The sequence below is a fragment of the Pelodiscus sinensis genome, chromosome 5, assembly GCF_049634645.1.
Source record: "Pelodiscus sinensis isolate JC-2024 chromosome 5, ASM4963464v1, whole genome shotgun sequence".
Taxonomy (NCBI): Eukaryota; Metazoa; Chordata; order Testudines; family Trionychidae; genus Pelodiscus; species Pelodiscus sinensis.
In genome coordinates, this window is record NC_134715.1 from 14,390,337 (window position 1) to 14,408,606 (window position 18,270).

Genomic DNA, 18,270 nt, shown 5'->3' on the forward strand with positions numbered 1-18,270 from the left:
TGACAGGGTGTGGGGGACTAGGACTAGGTTGCTGAGAGTGCAACAGTCTGCCTGGCTGGGAGCAGGAACTGGCCGCCCACACAAGAGGGGAGAAGCAGGAGCCACACACACACACACACACACACACCTATACACAGGGCTCCTCCTTACCCCCATAAGCTTTAACCAGTGAACTGTTTAACCAGGATTTTACATTCCTAGCTTGGGATGTAGGAAAAGAGCCAGGCTCCTAGCTCTGGGCTTCCCTTTCCCAAAAACGGATTGTACTGACTGTTCCTGTTTTCTGTGCTGACAAGTCTGTTCTATGCTGTGTTCCTGTCAGCAAATAAACCCTTTTGTTCCACCTGCTGCCTGAGAGTCACATCTGACTGTGAATGGGGAGTGCAGGGCCCTCCGTCTCCCTCACACTTTGGTGACAGGGTGTGTGAAAGGGGACAGAGCAGATGCAATAAACAACTTATACATAAATAAAACATCAAATTTATATTTAAATAATTCCTTTGTTCGATACTAGGCTTGAAATAAGTGAATTAATCCTGAGAAAATAACGGTCATTCTACTAGCATTAGATTATTGTATTTGGATACATATACTTAAACAAAACAAAGGAAGCCTCCCACTGAATTAATTTTGAAATTAATTAATTAACATACAGAAGAAAACCACTTTGCTTTTTTGTAGAATACAGATTAAGGCGCCTCAATATGAAAACAAGCTAGGATACCCATACCCCACAAGGTTGGAGCAACCGTTCGCCCGTGCAGGCAGGAGACTGCTCCCAGGTACTGGTTAACCGGTACCCAGTAAGCATCACCTATAAGCATAAAGTAAGTTGCTGTGTATAATAGAATTTATTAAATACTGTTTTGTGCATTACCACTAATAAGAATTTGAAAGAAAAGAAAATCTCCATATATTTGGCATAATCTAAAGATGTTTAATCTCTTTATGCAACAGAACCCAAATGATGCAGTGGACAAACGCCTTCTCTCAGCCTACTGTCCACACAAATATCTTGGTTGTTGGCCAGCTGCTGGCAGAAAAAAAGCAGGAAAGGAAGGAAAAGAAAATTTCTTTGACAATGCCTTCCAACACAGATGCACAAAGAATCATTTTTCCACAAGCTATTTTTATAATCCGGAGCCACAACAGTGAAGGCACCAAACGGAATCTACATCTTTATCTTTACAAACACAGCCTTTCAAACTTGTTCAGCCATAAACCTCTTCATAAATTCCGACAACTTCCACACAACCCCAGAACCTTTCTTGCTATGGGAATTACAGATATCATCTATTTGCTAGGGCTTTGGAGAAGGATTAACAATATGATTGTGATAAGACTCAGTGGTCCCCAACGCGGTGCCCGTGGGCGCCATGGAGCCCACTGGGGCATTTATATGCACCCACCAAAACATCTGGGCTGGCCCCGCCCCCAGCGCTCAGCACATGCACGGTGCCGGCCCTGGCTGCAGGGCGTATGGGTGGCCCCTGCCGTGGGCACGCAGCACATGCGCGGGGCCGGCCTACATGCAGGGTGTGTGGGTGGCCCCACCCCCAGATGCCTGGCATTTCAGCGACTGCACCCCCGGCAGCCACGAAAGGTTGGGGACCACTGTGATAGAGTATTTCATTAGCTAACAAGTCACTTAATCTTCTGGGTAGCTCATATGTAAACTGAAACAAATTACCTATTTCAGAGCTCACAAATACTGAGGACAGTTTATAGACACCAGAAAAGGCAAATAGAGCAGAGTCAGAAAATCCTTTGTTCAAAAATTTGAGTCAGTCACAAAATAGCAATCCAAGGACAAACAGCAATTAGAGCTGTCACTAGCATCTGCATTCCTGGCTAGTGAAAATTCAGATTATCTAAGGCCCATACAAAAGAGGGAGAAGAGCTGACAATGCATTCTTTCAGGGAATCTTTCCTTCCATCCTCTAGCACATGCACAACAGCCTGACTATTATTAAAGAAACCGTCACTTTTCAACAGTGAGCATCCAATATTAAACTTCCCTTCTAATGCCAGTTAACTGAGAATACAAAAACTAATTTGTAGAGCACTCCTCCAGCTCAACATCAAGATAAGGCCTTCTCATCCTGATGGAACTCACTGCATTTGATACAAAGAACCATCAAATTCTCTTCAGAGAGGTTGCGATGATGTTCACCAGGACAACAGGAGACAGTGTTCACAGGAACCACTTCAGACATGTGAGAATGACAACTAACTTCAGTACATACAAACAAAAGTTTGTATTATTTATGACTTAGCTTTTCCTCACTAAATACACATCTCACTCCCACCCCAATACATGCAATATACCCACTCACTCAAAATAAAATATTTTCACCAACAAACATTTTTTATTCCCACAAATGAGAAAGAAAAGGAGAGCTCACTTGAGACCTTACTGGGATTGTAAACTCTTCAGACCACAGCCTTTATGCTGTACTTTGGTTTGAAAATATTGCAGACTCCTGCCCTAAGAACCAAACTACAGTAAAACTCTGATGGTCCGGCATCTGATGGTCTGGCACCATCAGGAACCCAGAAGTGCTCCGGGCAGCTGGACCATTGGAGCTGCTCTGCCCCCAGGTTCCCCAATTCAGCCGCTGCTAAAACTGACCAGCGGCTGAATCAGGGACGCCTAGGGCAGAGCAGCTGGGGCACTGCAGGGTTGGTCCCAAAGCGCTGCCCCTCAGGACTGTGGGACCCAACCCGGCAGCGCCCCAGCTGTCCCCATTCAGCCGCTGCTGAAACTGACCAGCAGCTGACTCCAGGAAGCCCGAGGCAGAGCTGCTCAGCAGCAGCTGACTTGGGGACACCTGGGGCAGAGCAGCTGGGGCGCTGCCGGGTTGGTCTCGCTGCGCCAAGGGTCGGCGCTACCTGACCAATCTGGCAGCACTGCAGCTGCTCTGCTGCAGGCGTCCCCGATTCAGCCGCTGCTGAAACTGACAAGCAGCGGCTGAATCATGGACACCTAGGGCAGAGCCGGACTATCGGAAGGCGGGGCAATGAGTGTCTGGGGGGGCATGCCCCCCTCACCCCAGACCCGTCACAGCCTCCCCTTCCGATAGTCCAGCAAATCTGATAATCCGGCACCCCCTGGGTCCTAAAGGTGCCGGATTATCGGAAGTTTACTGTACATCAAAATTCAGAACAATGGTCAACAAAGAGATGTATAAGAATGGCCATTTGCATGACTGAAAATATACAACTTATTATTTATTATGTCAATTATCATTAATATTAATACCATCCATGAAACGTACTCTCAGACTTTATTTAATGGGACTTCTGCTGCTGCATCTTTTCGCACATTTCTTTTTACATCATTATTAGTCAAATCCAGCTTCAGGCTGTCTTCTGTCAATCTTATGGTAGGGGACTGCGTATGTGGAGGTGCAGGAGTCTGTGTATGAGAGGCTCAAGGCAGAGGGTTCAGATGTATGATGGGCTCAGAGCATAGGGTGGAATGGGTGTGGGGGGTTCAGGAGGGTTATGGCAGGAGACTGGTGATGTAGGGGTTTGGGAATATAGGAGTATGAGGGGCCTAGGACAGGGGGCTCAGGTGTATGATGGGCTCAGGGTTAGTGTGTGTGTGGGAGGCGGGGAGGAGGGTGCAGGAATGTTATGACATTCCTGCGGCCAGATGGGGGCAGAGTCCCAATTGGGGGCTTCTTGGCCAGGCTTCATTTTTAAATAAAGTAAAAAATTATGTTCAACACAAAAGGTTTCAACATTGTCTTAATTTATGGCAGGAGTAGGGAACCTTTTCTGAGTCAGAGCCCACTGACACACCGGAAAAAAAAATCAGTAGGGGACCACACTAGTAAGAAGCAAACCAAAAAAAACCCCAATCCTCCAAAAAACCCCAACCCCCACTGATGTGGCCTCCAATTGAAACACCTCAGTCCCCTGATGCTCTAACTCCAAGGTGGGGGGAGTGGCAGGGAGGACCGAGGTTCAAGTCCTCAGGCCAAATTTACTCTTCTGGAGTTCCAGGGTTAGTGCATTTTGTGGACCCCTAGACTTGGGGGGGGGGGGGAGAGGGAAGCAAAAATGAAAGGCGGGCAGGCTGTCTGGCTGGAGGGGTGAGGGTGGCTGAGGAAGGAGAAGAAGAGGGGGCAGGGTGTCTGGCCAGAGGTGAGGGAGCAAGAAGCAGGAGCAGGATGGGGGCATGGTGTCTGGCTAGGGGGACAGAGCAGGAGTGGCCTACGGGTGTGGGGTCTCAGCGGTGGGGGAGCAAGTAAGGGGGTAGGGTTGCGGGGTCTGGGCATAAGGAGATGGGGGGCAGTTGTTTTCCTGCCGCATCACAGGCATCATACAACATGGTCTCCCAACTACTCCCATTCACTGGATTCAGGCCAATGGGAGCCAAGGGGGAAGCCTCCAAGAAGTATGTCCCTGTAAGGCTATCCCATGAGCGCATGGAGCCGTTTTTGGCTCCACTTCTTCCCCGCACACCGGATTCAGCACGGGGGCTCGGGGCTTTCTCCCACCTGAACTGCCCAGCCCTCACAAGAAGCCAGCACTGGCATTCCAACCTTGTAAGGTGCTGTAAGGCTGAAGTGCCAGCGCTAGGTCCCTGCCGTGGGAGAATCTGGGGGAGCTGAGCTGGAGCACCAAAAGAGAATATCTGGCTCCCTAGTGTGCCATTTGGCTTGCAAGCCATTGATTGCAGACCCCTGACTTAGGGCATGTCTTTAAAGCCTGCACGGATACAATATTTGTATCTGCAGCCGCATCCATATTTGCAAAAATGAGTCGCTGAGATCCTCATTCATATTTGCTAATAACCTGAGGATATCTGCAAAACTGCAGATACAACATTTCCACAAAAATTTCCATTTTTTCCATAGCCACAAAAATGATCCATGGATTTCCAAGGCTCTACATGTCTTAACTACCTGCTGGATCACTGGGAAGCGAACTATTCAGCGGGGGTCGACTGATCACGTCTTGTATTTGACGCTCCCCTAATCAACGCTGAACAGACTCCCAACAACTCCAATACACCACCAAAACCAGCAGAGGAGACCATCTCCTGTCCACTTTCCACGATGAAGAGACTGCAGTAGGCCTAAGTACCTTGACTTCAGCTACATTATTCACGTAGCTGAAGGTGCCTTATTTATGTCAGCAGCCCACGGAGGACGTCTCGACAAAGCCTTAGAAAAAAATTATGCCCAAGGTCTTGGTGGGGCTGCTAGCACAGACTAGACAGTAGCATAACCCTGTCACCAACAAACAGCCATGTAAAGCCCGCAGTTGAGCCCTAATTACAGCATCCATAAGATGCCCTGTGATGTCCTGTGAACATCCCCCTCCTGTTCTGCAATGTGATTTGTCCTTTTCATATTTGTTCATTTTTTTAAATTGTATCCTTTGGTATGTATGGTTGTGACTATTTTCTTCCACTATTTGATCTGAGGAAGTGGGTCTGGCCCACGAAAGCTCATCACCTAATAAACCATCTTGTTAGTCTTTAAAGTGCTACATTGTCCTGCATTTTGCTTCAGCTACCCCTGACTAACACGGCTACATTTCTATCACTAGGCTGTGACCATTCCGTTGCAGTACCAGGCAATTATTGTCCTTCTAGTCAGAGACTATTTCGAGAGGGAGAAAGGGGAAGTTCCATGCGCAGGGAAATGAGCTGACACGTGAAATACTCTGGACAATCCAATGGAGCGGCAGGTGTGACAATGCGTGAAGGCTTGTGACGTACTAAGCGTTACGACCCATGAAAACCCTCCTTGTGCGATATGCGAACGCGCAACCTTCAGCGACAGGAGGAAATAGCTTCCCCGAGACACGCAACAAGCCGCTGCCCCGCGCGGCCCCGCGCTCGCCCCTCCCTTTCCATTCCCCCTCCCACACTGCGCCCGGCCCTTACCTCCTGCGCGCTGCGCTACTCGCCGCCGCCTCCGCTCTCCTAGCGCCCAAGGAACTGCCGGGGGCAGCAGGCCCGCAGCAACGGTCTCGCCAGGCGCAGCCTCCCGCGCATGCGCGCTGCTTTCCTGACAGAGGACGGCATCAGAACTACGCGGCTGGGAGGAGGCGAGAGAGGAAGATCGCTGGCACATGCGCAGTTCCATCGAGGCGCGAGGAGGCGGTTCATGCTGGGGGGGGGGGGGCACAAAATACCATCTCCCACTAAAGATTAGTCTTTAAAGTGCTGCATTGTCCTGCATTTTGCTTCATCTCCCACCGTGAACCTTTACATACGCATAATACCAGGAAATCAAATGAAGCAAAGTGCAGGACTATGTAGCACTTTAAAGACTAACAAGATGGTTTATTAGGTGATGAGCTTTCGTGGGCCAGACCCACTTCCTCAGATCAAATAGTGGAAGAAAATAGTCACAACCATATATACCAAAGGATACAATTAAAAAAATGAACAAATATGAAAAGGACAAATCACATTTACCCTTCCCCACCTCTAATATCATTAACTCACAGACATTCACCTTCCTCCCCCCCCCCCCCCACATCCCTCTTCTGTTCTGAAATGTGATTTGTCCTTTTCATATGTGTTCACTTTTTTAAATTGTATCCTTTGGTATATATGGCTGTGACTATTTTCTTCCACTATTTGATCTGAGGAAGTGGGTCTGGCCCACGAAAGCTCATCATCTAATAAACCATCTTGTTAGTCTTTAAAGTGCTGCCTTGTCCTGCATTTTGCTTCAGCTACCCCAGACTCACACGGCTCCATTTCTATCAGGAAATCAAATGGACCTTTCAAATGCTGGCCCAACTAGTTTGAGAAAACATGCACAAAAACTGGGGTGTTGACCCCTCTATCCTTTGTCATTGTCATGTTTTTTTCCTGTGCCTTTAGTGGCATTTGGTTTCCTGCTATTTTGTGTATGTAAAGGTGCCCAGCAAGAGGATGTGGTCATGCAGCAGCGAGTGTGCAAGTCTAAGCAACACGTGAGAGCATGCACACAAACCCCGGCCCTTCAGAGATCTAGCCTGGGTTCTTTGCAAGAGATAGAAAACAACTGGCAGGGAAGCGGGGCGGGGTAGGAATGTAGATTTTCTCGCCTCTTCGCCCACCCACGGTGGGAGATTGGCGCATGTATTTTGCGGCCCCTCAAGCATGAACCGCCTCCTCGCGCCTCGATGGAACTGCGCATGTGCCAGCGATCTTCCTCTCTCGCCTCCTCCCAGCCGCGTAGTTCCGATGCCGTCCTCTGTCAGGAAAGCAGCGCGCATGCGCGAGAGGCTGCGCCTGGCGAGACCGTTGCTGCGGGCCTGCTGCCCCCGGCAGTTCCTTGGGCGCTAGGAGAGCGGAGGCGGCGGCGAGTAGCGCAGCGCGCAGGAGGTAAGGGCCGGGCGCAGTGTGGGAGGGGGAATGGAAAGGGAGGGGCGAGCGCGGGGCTGTGCGGGGCAGCGGCTTGTTGCGTGTCTCGGGGAAGTGATTTCCTCCTGAGCCCATTGGCCTGAATCCAGCGAATGGGAGTAGCTGGGAGACCATGTTGTATGATGCCTGTGATGCGGCAGGAAAACAACTGCTCCCCCCCCCCCATCTCCTTATGCCCAGACCCTGCAACCCTGCCCCCTTCCCCCCCACCGCTGAGACCCCACACCCGTAGGCCACTCCTGCTCTGTCCCCCCAGCCAGACACCCTGCCCCCATCCTGCTCCCTCACCTCTGGCCAAAGAGGCTCTGGGAGACAGACCCATAGTCTCCTATAGACAACCACCCAACCTCAAGATGATTCTTACCAACCACCACAGGACATACCACACTAATACCAACCCTGGTACCTTCCCTTGCAACAAACCCCGCTGCCAGCTTTGTCCACTTATTCACTCTGCTGATACCATTATTGGACCTAACCAAGTGAGTTATAAGATCAAGAACACATATTCCTGCGCATCCAGAAATATAATCTATGCTATCATGTGCCGTAAGGGTCCGTCTGCTATGTACATTGGACAAACATCTCAGACACTTCGCCAAAGGATTAATGCCCACAAAACAGATATCAGACAAGATCACAAAGAGAAAACAGTTTCTTGCCATTTTAACCAGAAAGGACACTCTCTCAATGACTTAACCACCTGCATTCTGCTACAAAGACCTTTTACATCTGCACTTGAAAGGGAATCCTCTGAACTGTCATTCATGTTAAAATTCGACACTTTCCAAAAAGGACTCAACAAACATTTGAACTATCTCACCCATTACCAAGATAGTTTCCCCAATTATCACCTGTAATACCATTAACTCACAAACATCCCACTCTCCCTACCTCTAATATCATCAATTCACAGACACTTACCTTCCATCCTCCCCCCCCCCCCTGCATCCCCCTTCTGTTCTGCAATGTGATTTGTCCTTTTCATATTTGTTCATTTTTTTTAATTGTATCCTTTGGTATATATGGTTGTGACTACTTTCTTCCACTATTTGATCTGAGGAAGTGGGTCTGGCCCACGAAAGCTCATCATCTAATAAACCATCTTGTTAGTCTTTAAAGTGCTACATTGTCCTGCATTTTACCTCTGGCCAGACACCCTGCCCCCATCCTGCTCCTTGCTCCCTCACCTCTGGGCAGACACCCTGCCCCCTCCTCTGCTCCTATCTCAGCCACCCTCACCCCTCCAGCCAGACAGCCTGCCCGCCCCTAGCCTGCTCCTGCACCCTCCTCCTTGGCCACGTACTCTACCCCCAGCCTGCTCCTGCACCCTCCCTTGCTCCTGTCTCCTGCTCCTGGCCAGACAGCCTAGTCCCAGCCTACTCCTGCACCTTACCTCACACCCTCATTTTCTCATGCACCCCACCTCCTACCCAGATCCTTCACCCCTATCCCACTCATTGGCAGCCCTGACCCACAGGCTTAACCTTTAGTTTTTGCTTCCCTCTCTTCTCCCTCCCTCCCCCAAGTCTAGGGGTCCACAAAATCCACTAACCCTGGAACTCCCGAAGAGTAAATTTGGCCTGAGGACTTGAACCTCAGTCCTCCCTGCCACTCCCCCCACCTTGGAGTTAGAGCATCAGGGGACTGAGGTGTTTCAATTGGAGGCCACATCAGTGGGGGTTGGGGTTTTTTGGAGGATTGGGGGGGGTTTTTTGGTTTGCTTCTTACTAGTGTGGTCCCCTACTGATTTTTTTTCTGTGTGTCAGTGTGCTCCGACTCAGAAAAGGTTCCCTACTCCTGCCATAAATTAAGACAATGTTGAAACCTTTTGTGTTGAACATAATTTTTTACTTTATTTAAAAATGAAGCCTGGCCAAGAAGCCCCCAATTGGGACTCTGCCCCCATCTGGCCAGAGGAATGTCATAACATTCCTGCACCTCCCTCCCCCACCCACACACTAACCCTGAGCCCATCATACACCTGAGCCCCCTGTCCTAGGCCCCCATACTCCTATATTCCCAAACCCCTACATCACCAGTCTCCTGCCATAACCCTCCTGCACCCCCCACATCTATCCCACCCTATGCTCTGAGCCCATCATACATCTGAACCCTCTGCCTTGAGCCTCTCATACATGGACTCCTGCATCTCCACATACGCAGCCCCCTACCATAAGATTGACAGAAGACAGCCTGAAGCTGGATTTGACCAATAATGATGTAAAAAGAAATGTGCGAAAAGATGCAGCAGCAGAAGTCCCATTAAATAAAGTCTGAGAGTACGTTTCATGGATGGTATTATTAATTATTATGTCAATTATCATTAATATTAAGTTGTATATTTTCAGTCATGCAAATGGCCATTCTTATACAGCTCTTTGTTGACCATTGTTCTGAATTTTGATGTACAGCAAACTTCCGATAATCCGGCACCTTTAGGACCCAGGGGGTGCCGGATTATCAGATTTGCTAGACTATTGGAAGGGGGGGTTATGCGGGGTCTGGGGTGGGGGGTGCATGCCACCCCAGACCCTCATTGCCCCCCCCCTTCCGATAGTCCGGCTCTGCCCCAGGTGTCCCTGATTCAGCCGCTGCTGGTCATTTTCAGCAGCGGCTAAATCGGGGACGCCTGCAGCAGAGCAGCTGGAGTGCTGCAGGGTTGGTCAGGTAGCGCCGACCCTTGGCGCAGCGAGACCAACCCGGCAGCGCCCCAGGTGTCCCCATTCAGCCGCTGCTGATACTGATCAGCGGCTGACTCCAGGAAGCCCGAGGCAGAGCTGCTCTGCTCCGGGCTTCCTGGAGTCAGCCGCTGGTCAGTTTCAACAGCGGCTGACTCCAGATGCCTGGGGCAGAGCAGCTGGGGCGCTGCCGGGTTGGTCTGGTAGCGCCAACCCTTGGCGCTGCAAGACCAACCCGGCAGTGCCCCAGCTGCTCTGCCCCAGGCATCTGGAGTTAGCCGCTGCTGAAACTGATCAGGGGCTGACTCTAGGAAACCCAGGGCAGAGCAGCTCTGCCTCGGGCTTCCTGGAGTCAGCCGCTGGTCAGTTTCAACAGCGGCTGAATGGGGACAGCTGGGGCGCTGCAGGGTTGGGTCCCGCAGCCCTGAGGGGCAGCGCTATGGGACCAACCCGGCAGCGCCCCAGCTGCTCTGCCCTAGGTGTCCCCGATTCAGCCGCTGGTCAGTGTTAGCAGCAGCTGAATCGGGGAACCTGGGGGCAGAGCAGCTCCAATGGTCCGGCTGCCTGGAGCACTTCCGGGTTCCTGATGGTGCCGGACCTTCAGGAGTGCCGGACCATCGGAGTTTGACTGTAGTTTGATTCTTTGGTTTGAAAATATTGCAGACTCCTGCCCTAAGTACAGCATAAAGGCTGTGGTCTGAAGAGTTTACAATCCCAGTAAGGTCTCAAGTGAGCTCTCCTTTTCTTTCTCATTTGTGGGAATAAAAAATATGTTTGTTGGTGAAAATATTTTATTTTGAGTGAGTGGGTATATTGCATGTATTGGGGTGGGAGTGAGATGTGTAATTTAGTGAGGAAAAGCTAAGTCATAAATAATACAAACTTTTGTTTGTATGTGCTGAAGTTAGTTGTCATTCTCACATGTCTGAAGTGGTTCCTGTGAACACTGTCTCCTGTTGTCCTGGTGAACAGTCTTGTACAGGTAAACAGTTGTTAGAGGTAGGGATGTAAACGAGTAATTGAGTATATGATTAACTGATAAGCCTAGGCTTATCAGTTAATCTTTTTGACTACTTGCATTCCCCCATGGCTGCTTCTGTATCAGAGGCAGCAAGGAGCGGGGAAGCAGGAGCCAGTGCTGGGCGTACCTGGCTTAAAAGCTGGTACCTCTCCCCCAGGCCTGTCTCCCGCTGTTATACCAAATAAAAGTAAGCAGGATCTTATGAGGGGGATAAGGCAAAAAGATAATAATAAAAAAATAAAGAAAAGATAGAAGCAAACAACGTTGTTTAACTACTTATTCCTATCACTACTTAACCCGTATACACTTTTATATATATAAAACATTCATTCATACATCCATTTATTCAAGTTCTGTGTATAGTTACCAGCCTGGAAGTTGCTTGTGACAGAATACTGGCCAGGTACTCTGTACACAAGTGATGGTAGTGGGAAGCGAAGTCCTGATCAGATGCGCATCTGAAGCTCCTGGTGGGCTGGCAGCAGAACCTTGGACTCTGATTCCATAGTTTTTTAGTCCAGTTCTTATAGGAATTTCTTCCTATGCCAGTCTATGGAAATTGCTGCATCATGCTGATGTCTCCAGGGTGGCTGCCAGGTGCTCATCAGTGATCTCATCGGTTGGACCTCCAGTACTTGGTTTTCTCCACTTGACACCTTTTGGTTGCACTGGCACCTGACGCCTTCTTCAGCCCTTTGTTGCTGTATTCTCAGGTTGGCACCTCTCAGAACCATTCATTCATCTCCAAGCACTCTCTCTCTCTTACATACATTCTCTAATTAATGTTTCCCATACAGTATTTTGTATAATAATAAAAGTTGTAGTTACAAAAGTTTCTGGGTGGTATTGCTTAAAACATTCTCTGAGTGCTGAGTAAAGTTACAATGTTTTAAAGAGAACAGGCGTCAATTATGTAACAATGCCCTTAGTCAATTACAGGGCTTGGCTCCCATAGCAGAGTTAGTGGCTTGACAATGCATTGTTACAATGTATCTCTGCAATGTCAATTTCAAGCAGCCCCTTGCACAAGCCTGAGCATGCCCTGGGACACAGAGGGGGGGCTGTTTCTGGCTACATAGGATTATATTCTTAACAGTTCTAAGTTACATGACCTAATATATTATATTCTAAAGGGGCAATAATAATCATAAATCTAAACATTTAACAATCTTAAATAATAATAATAATAAGAAGAAGAAGAATTAATAAATCTAACCACTTTAAGTTGTGGGGAACAAATTATGGGGAGTCATTTCCATTTGGGGGAATCATTTTCAATACATTAATATGTTATCCCTACACCGCCCCCGCGCTGCTGCCTCTATCAGAAGCAGCAGCAGGAGGGGGAAACAGCAGCCTCTGTCCATGGGTCGGGATGTGGGGGTCTGAGCTCCCTGCTGACAGAGGCTGCTCCGCGGGATGCAGAGAAGCCTCTGTCTGTTGCGAGCCTGGGTCTACTGCAGGCAGAGGCTGCTTTGCTCCATGGGAGGCTTAGTAACCTGTGTCTGTGGGGAGCTTGGACACCCTGTGGACAGGGGCTGTTGCCACCCCGTGCTGCTGCCACTGTATCAGCTATTTTTAAACTGGTTCTCCTCGCAGACCGGCTCCTGCCTGGTAGCATCAGGTGGCAGGGGACTTTTTGGCAGTAGGGCCAGATTGCATTGCCTACCAGCCCTGCCCCCAGGTCTCCCACCTCCCTACCTTCAGGGACTGTAGAATAGTTGAGTAACCGATAAGAATTCATGTGATTACTCAACTATTCAGTTACCCAATCGATAGCTAACATCCCTAGTGGGAGGTCATGGTTATGGAGAGAGAGTGAGAAGCAGTTTTGTTTGACTGTGGCCAGTTTCATGAAGGTCTAGGAATAGGAGTTGCTGGGTTTAGTCTGAGGGGAAAAAAATGTTTACATTCATCATCGCAACCTCTCTGAAGAGAATTTGATGGTTCTTTGTATCAAATGCAGTGAGTTCCATCAGGATGAGAAGGCCTTATCTTGATGTTCAGCTGGAGGAGTGCTCTTTCTGCAGAATGCTTTTACAGCAGGGGTGGGAAACATAAGTTTGGGGCCAGATGTGGCCCCCAGCTTGCCTGGATCCAGCCCTTGAGACTCAGGTCCTGTCTCCTCCCCTCCCCCCACAGCATGGGGGAGCCCATGCTGGCACGCCAGCTTTGCTCCAGCTTCTTGTGTGCAGCCCCCGGACTGATTTTTCTGTGGGTCAGTGACCCCTGACCCAAAAAAAGGTTCCCCACCCCTGCTTTACAGAGTGGTCCAGGAGTCACTGCGAATTAGTTTTTGTATTCTCAGTTAACTGGCATTAGAAGGGAAGTTTAATATTGGATGCTCACTGTTGAAAAGTGACGGTTTCTTTAATAATAGTCAGGCTGTTGTGCATGTACCAGAGGATGGAAGGAAAGATTCCCTGAAAGAATGCATTGTCAGCTCTTCTCCCTCTTTTGTATGGGCCTTAGATAATCTGAATTTTCACTAGCCAGGAATGCAGATGCTAGTGACAGCTCTAATTGCTGTTTGTCCTTGGATTGCTATTTTGTGACTGACTCAAATTTTTGAACAAAGGATTTTCTGACTCTGCTCTATTTGCCTTTTCTGGTGTCTATAAACTGTCCTCAGTATTTGTGAGCTCTGAAATAGGTAATTTGTTTCAGTTTACATATGAGCTACCCAGAAGATTAAGTGACTTGTTAGCTAATGAAATAATCTATCACAGTGGTCCCCAACCTTTCGTGGCTGCCGGGGGTGCGGCTGCTCAAATGCCAGGCATCTGGGGGTGGGGCCACCCACACACCCTGCACGTGGGGCCGGCCCCGCGCATGTGCCGCGTGCCCAGGGCAGGGGCCACTCATACGCGCTGCAGCCAGGGCCAGCACCGTGCATGTGCTGAGCTCTGGGGGTGGGGCCAGCCCAGATGTTTTGGCGGGTGCACATAAATGCCCCAGCGGGCTCCATGGCGCCCACGGGCACCGCCTTGGGGACCACTGAGTCTTATCACAATCATATTGTTAATCCTTCTCCAAAGCCCTAGCAAATAGATGATATCTGTAATTCCCATAGCAAGAAAGGTTCTGAGGTTGTGTGGAAGTTGTCGGAATTTATGAAGAGGTTTATGGCTGAACAAGTTTGAAAGGCAGTTTTTCTAAAGATAAAGATGTAGATTCCGTTTGGTGCCTTCACTGTTGTGGCTCCGGATTATAAAAATAGCTTGTGGAAAAATGATTCTTTGTGCATCTGCGTTGGAAGGCATTGTCAAACAAATTTTCTTTTCCTTCCTTTCCTGCTTTATTCTACCAGCAGCTGGCCAACAACCAAGATATTTGTGTGGACAGTAGGCTGAGAGAAGGCGTTTGTCCACTGCATCATTTGGGTTCTGTTGCATAAAGAGATTAAACATCTTTAGATTATGCCAAATATATGGAGACTTTTTTTCTTTCAAATTCTTATTAGTGGTAATGCACAAAACAGTATTTAATAAATTCTATTATACACAGCAACTTACTTTATGCTTATAGGTGATGCTTACTGGGTACCGGTTAACCAGTACCTGGGAGCAGTCTCCTGCCTGCACGGGTGAACTGTTGCTCCAACCTTGTGGGGTATGGGTATCCTAGCTTGTTTTCATATTGAGGAGCCTTAATCTGTATTCTACAAGAAAGCAAAGTGGTTTTCTTCTGTATGTTAATTAATTATTTTAAAAATTAATTCAGTGGGAGGCTTCCTTTGTTTTGTTTAACTATATGTATCCAAATACAAAACAATCTAATGCTAGTAGAATGACCGTTATTTTCTCAGGATTAATTCACTTATTTCAAGCCTAGTATTGAACAAAATAATTATTTAAATAAATAACTTATACATAAATAAAACATCAAATGTATATTTCATTTGCTCTGTCCCCTTTCACACACCCTGTCACCAAAGTGTGAGGGAGACGGAGGGCCCTGCACTCCCCATTCACAGTCAGATGTGACTCTCAGGCAGCAGGTGGAACAAAAGGGTTTATTTGCTGACAGGAACACAGCATAGAAAAGACTTGTCAGCACAGAAAACAGGAACAGTCAGTACAATCCATTTTTGGGAAAGAGAAGCCCAGAGCTAGGAGCCTGGCTCTTTTCCTACATCCCAAACTAGGAATGTAAAATCCTGGTTAAACAGTTCACTGGTTAAAGCTTATGGGAGTAGGGGAGAGCCCTGTGTATAGGTGTGTGTGGGGGGGGGCTCCTGCTTCTCCCCTCTTGTGTGGGCGGCCAGTTCCTGCTCCCAGGCAGGCAGACTGTTGCACTCTCAGCAACCTAGTCCTAGTCCCCCACACCCTGTCAGGTTCTTCCTCCTACCTTTCTCCTGCTTCCCAGGCAAAATGGGTCACACCTGCTCCTGGGTTCAGGTTACGAAGGGCACTGGCCATTGTGTGTGTGCGGGGACTATCACACCCAAAATTCCTATAATCATTTAGGTCGGGGTGGCCAATCAGTTAGACACAAAGGGTATGTCTAGACTACATGGCTCTGTTGCCAGAGCCATGTAGATTAGTTTATTAGACATTCCCAAATGAAGCCGCGATTTAAATTATCACCACTTCATTAAATTAAAATGGCTGCCACGCTATGCTGATCAGCTGTTTGTTGGCTCAGCGCTGTAGTCTGGACGCTCTGCAGTCGACATCAAAGGCATTTGTCGACCTCCCCGGTATGCCTCATTCCACAACAGAGCCATGTAGTCTAGACATACCCAAAGAGCTGTGGATAGTAGTGCAAAGAGCCACATATCCCTCCCCCAGACCCAACCCCCGCCCCCCAGCTCCCTTCACTCTAACCCAATGTCCTCCTCCTCCCCCAGAGCCAGGCACTCCCAACCCCCTCCCATTCTAACCTAATGCCTGGGTCTCACCGGAGCTGCCACTGCCACAGCCTCACACTTCTCCCTCCAGGAACTGGGGTGCGTGCATAAAGCGGGCATGCGGCTCCAACTGAGCCGTAACCCCGAGAGCCGCATTTCTGTGAGCAAAGAGTCGCATGTGGTTCAAGAGCCACAGTCTGGCCACCCCTGATTTAGGTATTGGTGAAGTTCGCAGGGAAATTGAGGCACAAACGTGGGATACTATAGGACAGTAGAACACACAGGCAACATAAAAAGGTGAATAAAATCCCCACTTCATCACACTCCCTCATCAGCAGTCTTGTATGTGGTTTCTGTAAATCTATTAGGGATGTGAACCGGTAATCAGTTACCCGGTAAACATCACCATTACTGGGTAATGTACAGGTTAACTGGTACCTGGTAAACCTAGCAGCAGTCTCCTGTCTGTGCAAGCGGAGGGTTGCTCTAGCCTCATTGGGTATGGAAGCATAAATTGACCACCCCGCACGCAGGGGTTGGTGGGAGGACAGGAGCATGAATTGGCAGCCCCATGGGATAGCCTTACAGGGGCGTACTTTTTGGAGGCTTCCCATTTGGCTCCCATTAGCCAGAATCCAGTGAATGGGAGCAGTGGGATAATGAGCTTCTGGATAAGGGAGAAGCAGTGGATGTGGTATACCTAGACTTTAGTAAGACATTTGAAATGGTCTTGCAAGATCTTCTTATCAATAAACTAGGGAAATACAGCTTAGATGGGGCTACTATTAGGTGGGTGAATAACTGACTGAATAACCGTTCTCAGATGATAGTTATTAACTTCTGCTGGGGTCTGTTTTAGGACCTGTTCTGTTCAATATTGTAAGCTTTTTAAGATTGCAGATGATACGAAGCTGGGAGGGGTTGCAACTGTTTTGGTGGATAGGGTCATAATTCAAAATGATCTGGACAAACTAGAGAAATGGTCTGAGGTAAATAGGATGAAGTTTAATAAGGAGAAATGCAAGTTATTCCACTTAGGAAGGAACAATCAGTTTCACATTGTCAAGGTTGTTCCCTACTTTTGTACGACAACTGCAGAAGTGAGGGCCCGCAAAAGCACCCCAAAACCTTATTTCTACAGGCTTTGGTACAAAAACTTCCCCCCAAATTCTAATACCCAGATTTTGGGGAATATCTGCTGCTACCATCAAGTGCTTTTAATCCCACAGCCAGGGGTGGACACTTGAAACCAACCCCAGGGATACTCTAAGCTCTTTTCCCCGAAAGTACTTAAAAAGAAAAGGGAAAATACAGCTGCAGTCTGTGGTAGCTGCTCCTAGTCAGAGGCATGCAAATACCCACAGACAGATTTTCCGGGACACAGAAATGAACCAATACCAGGTTAATTAGAAAAAGAACACAAACTTTTATTAGCAAAACAAAACCATAGTTGGAACCAGTGACTAGATTAAAAAGAGCCACCTATACTCCTGCGGGACCATCCCATCAGCTCAAAACTTAGTTACAAAAGAGAGAGAACCACTTTTAATAGCACAGACATCATTTCCACATCCCCAAACCAGAAAACAAATAAAACTTGACGGGCTAACTAACTTTGCCCTACTTACACATTATAAGAGGTCGGTCTTGTAGAGAGATGGGCCTTCCCATCTCCCTATTACTTGGAAGAAACCACTGTCTCAGACAAAGGAAGGAAAGATAAAAATTCCTCTGTCCCAGTTTGAAATCCCTACCTGCATTACTATTGGCATCACCAGATACCTGGCTAGGTTTGGCTGTTTTTAAAAGGAATACCATATCTCCTGCCTTTTGTCTATTTTTGTCCCTTTAGGCCCCCAATTAAAATTTTCAAAAGCACTTGAGTGACTAAAGTCACTTTTGAAAATTGAACTTGGAAATCTAAGCTCAGATTTTCAAAGATAATTAAGCTCCTAAAGAGACAGTTGCCAACTCAGATCTTCAAAGATATCTATTTGATCTTTACATGTCTTTGAAAATCTAGTCATTAGTATCCTAGTCAGAACACGAGACCATTCTCATAACTTTGTGTAGGCGTTCCTTGTGATTTTTGGGTTAGCAATACTGCTCTTTGATTGGTGAATTTAGAGAGGTCTCTCCCTACAGTTTCCTTTTCCACCCTCCTTTTTTGTCACAGGTCATCAGAGAATCATAGACAATGGAGAGTAGGGTGAGTCCGTGCCTATGGTTAATGACTGGTCAGAGTGACTAACTTTATCAGCCAGTGGTTTGAATGAGCTATCTACTGCCATCTGTTAATCAACTGTAGGAAAAGGCTTCATGAGCAGACCTTATT

The 18,270-nt window shown here is 48.0% G+C and overlaps 2 protein-coding genes and 1 long non-coding RNA gene across 4 annotated transcripts in view; 1 reads left to right on the plus strand and 2 right to left on the minus strand.

Annotated features, from left to right (window-relative positions):
- KLHL8 (kelch like family member 8) overlaps nt 1–6,106 on the minus strand; it is a 72,450-nt gene extending 66,344 nt beyond the window's left edge. Inside the window, exon 1 of the mRNA XM_006115329.4 lies at nt 5,906–6,106. Within this exon, the coding sequence (XP_006115391.2) occupies nt 5,906–6,095 (190 nt within the window). The 5' untranslated portion in view covers nt 6,096–6,106. The remainder of the gene's footprint in view (nt 1–5,905) is intronic.
- A 1,078-nt stretch (nt 6,107–7,184) lies between these two features.
- Nucleotides 7,185–18,270, plus strand: part of NUDT9 (nudix hydrolase 9) — a 30,777-nt gene continuing 19,691 nt past the window's right edge. The window contains exon 1 of one of the 2 annotated variants that reach the window (XM_075929558.1): nt 7,185–7,342. The gene's annotated coding sequence lies outside the window, so the exon portion shown is untranslated. The remainder of the gene's footprint in view (nt 7,343–18,270) is intronic. The other variant, XM_075929559.1, reaches the window with a different exon arrangement.
- The window catches only part of LOC142829533 (uncharacterized), a 28,761-nt gene continuing 24,825 nt past the window's right edge, over nt 14,335–18,270 (minus strand). Inside the window, exons 4-5 of the long non-coding RNA XR_012904020.1 lie at nt 14,599–14,744; nt 14,335–14,469 (exon numbers count right to left, since the gene is read on the minus strand). This is a non-coding gene — a long non-coding RNA (uncharacterized LOC142829533). The remainder of the gene's footprint in view (nt 14,470–14,598; nt 14,745–18,270) is intronic.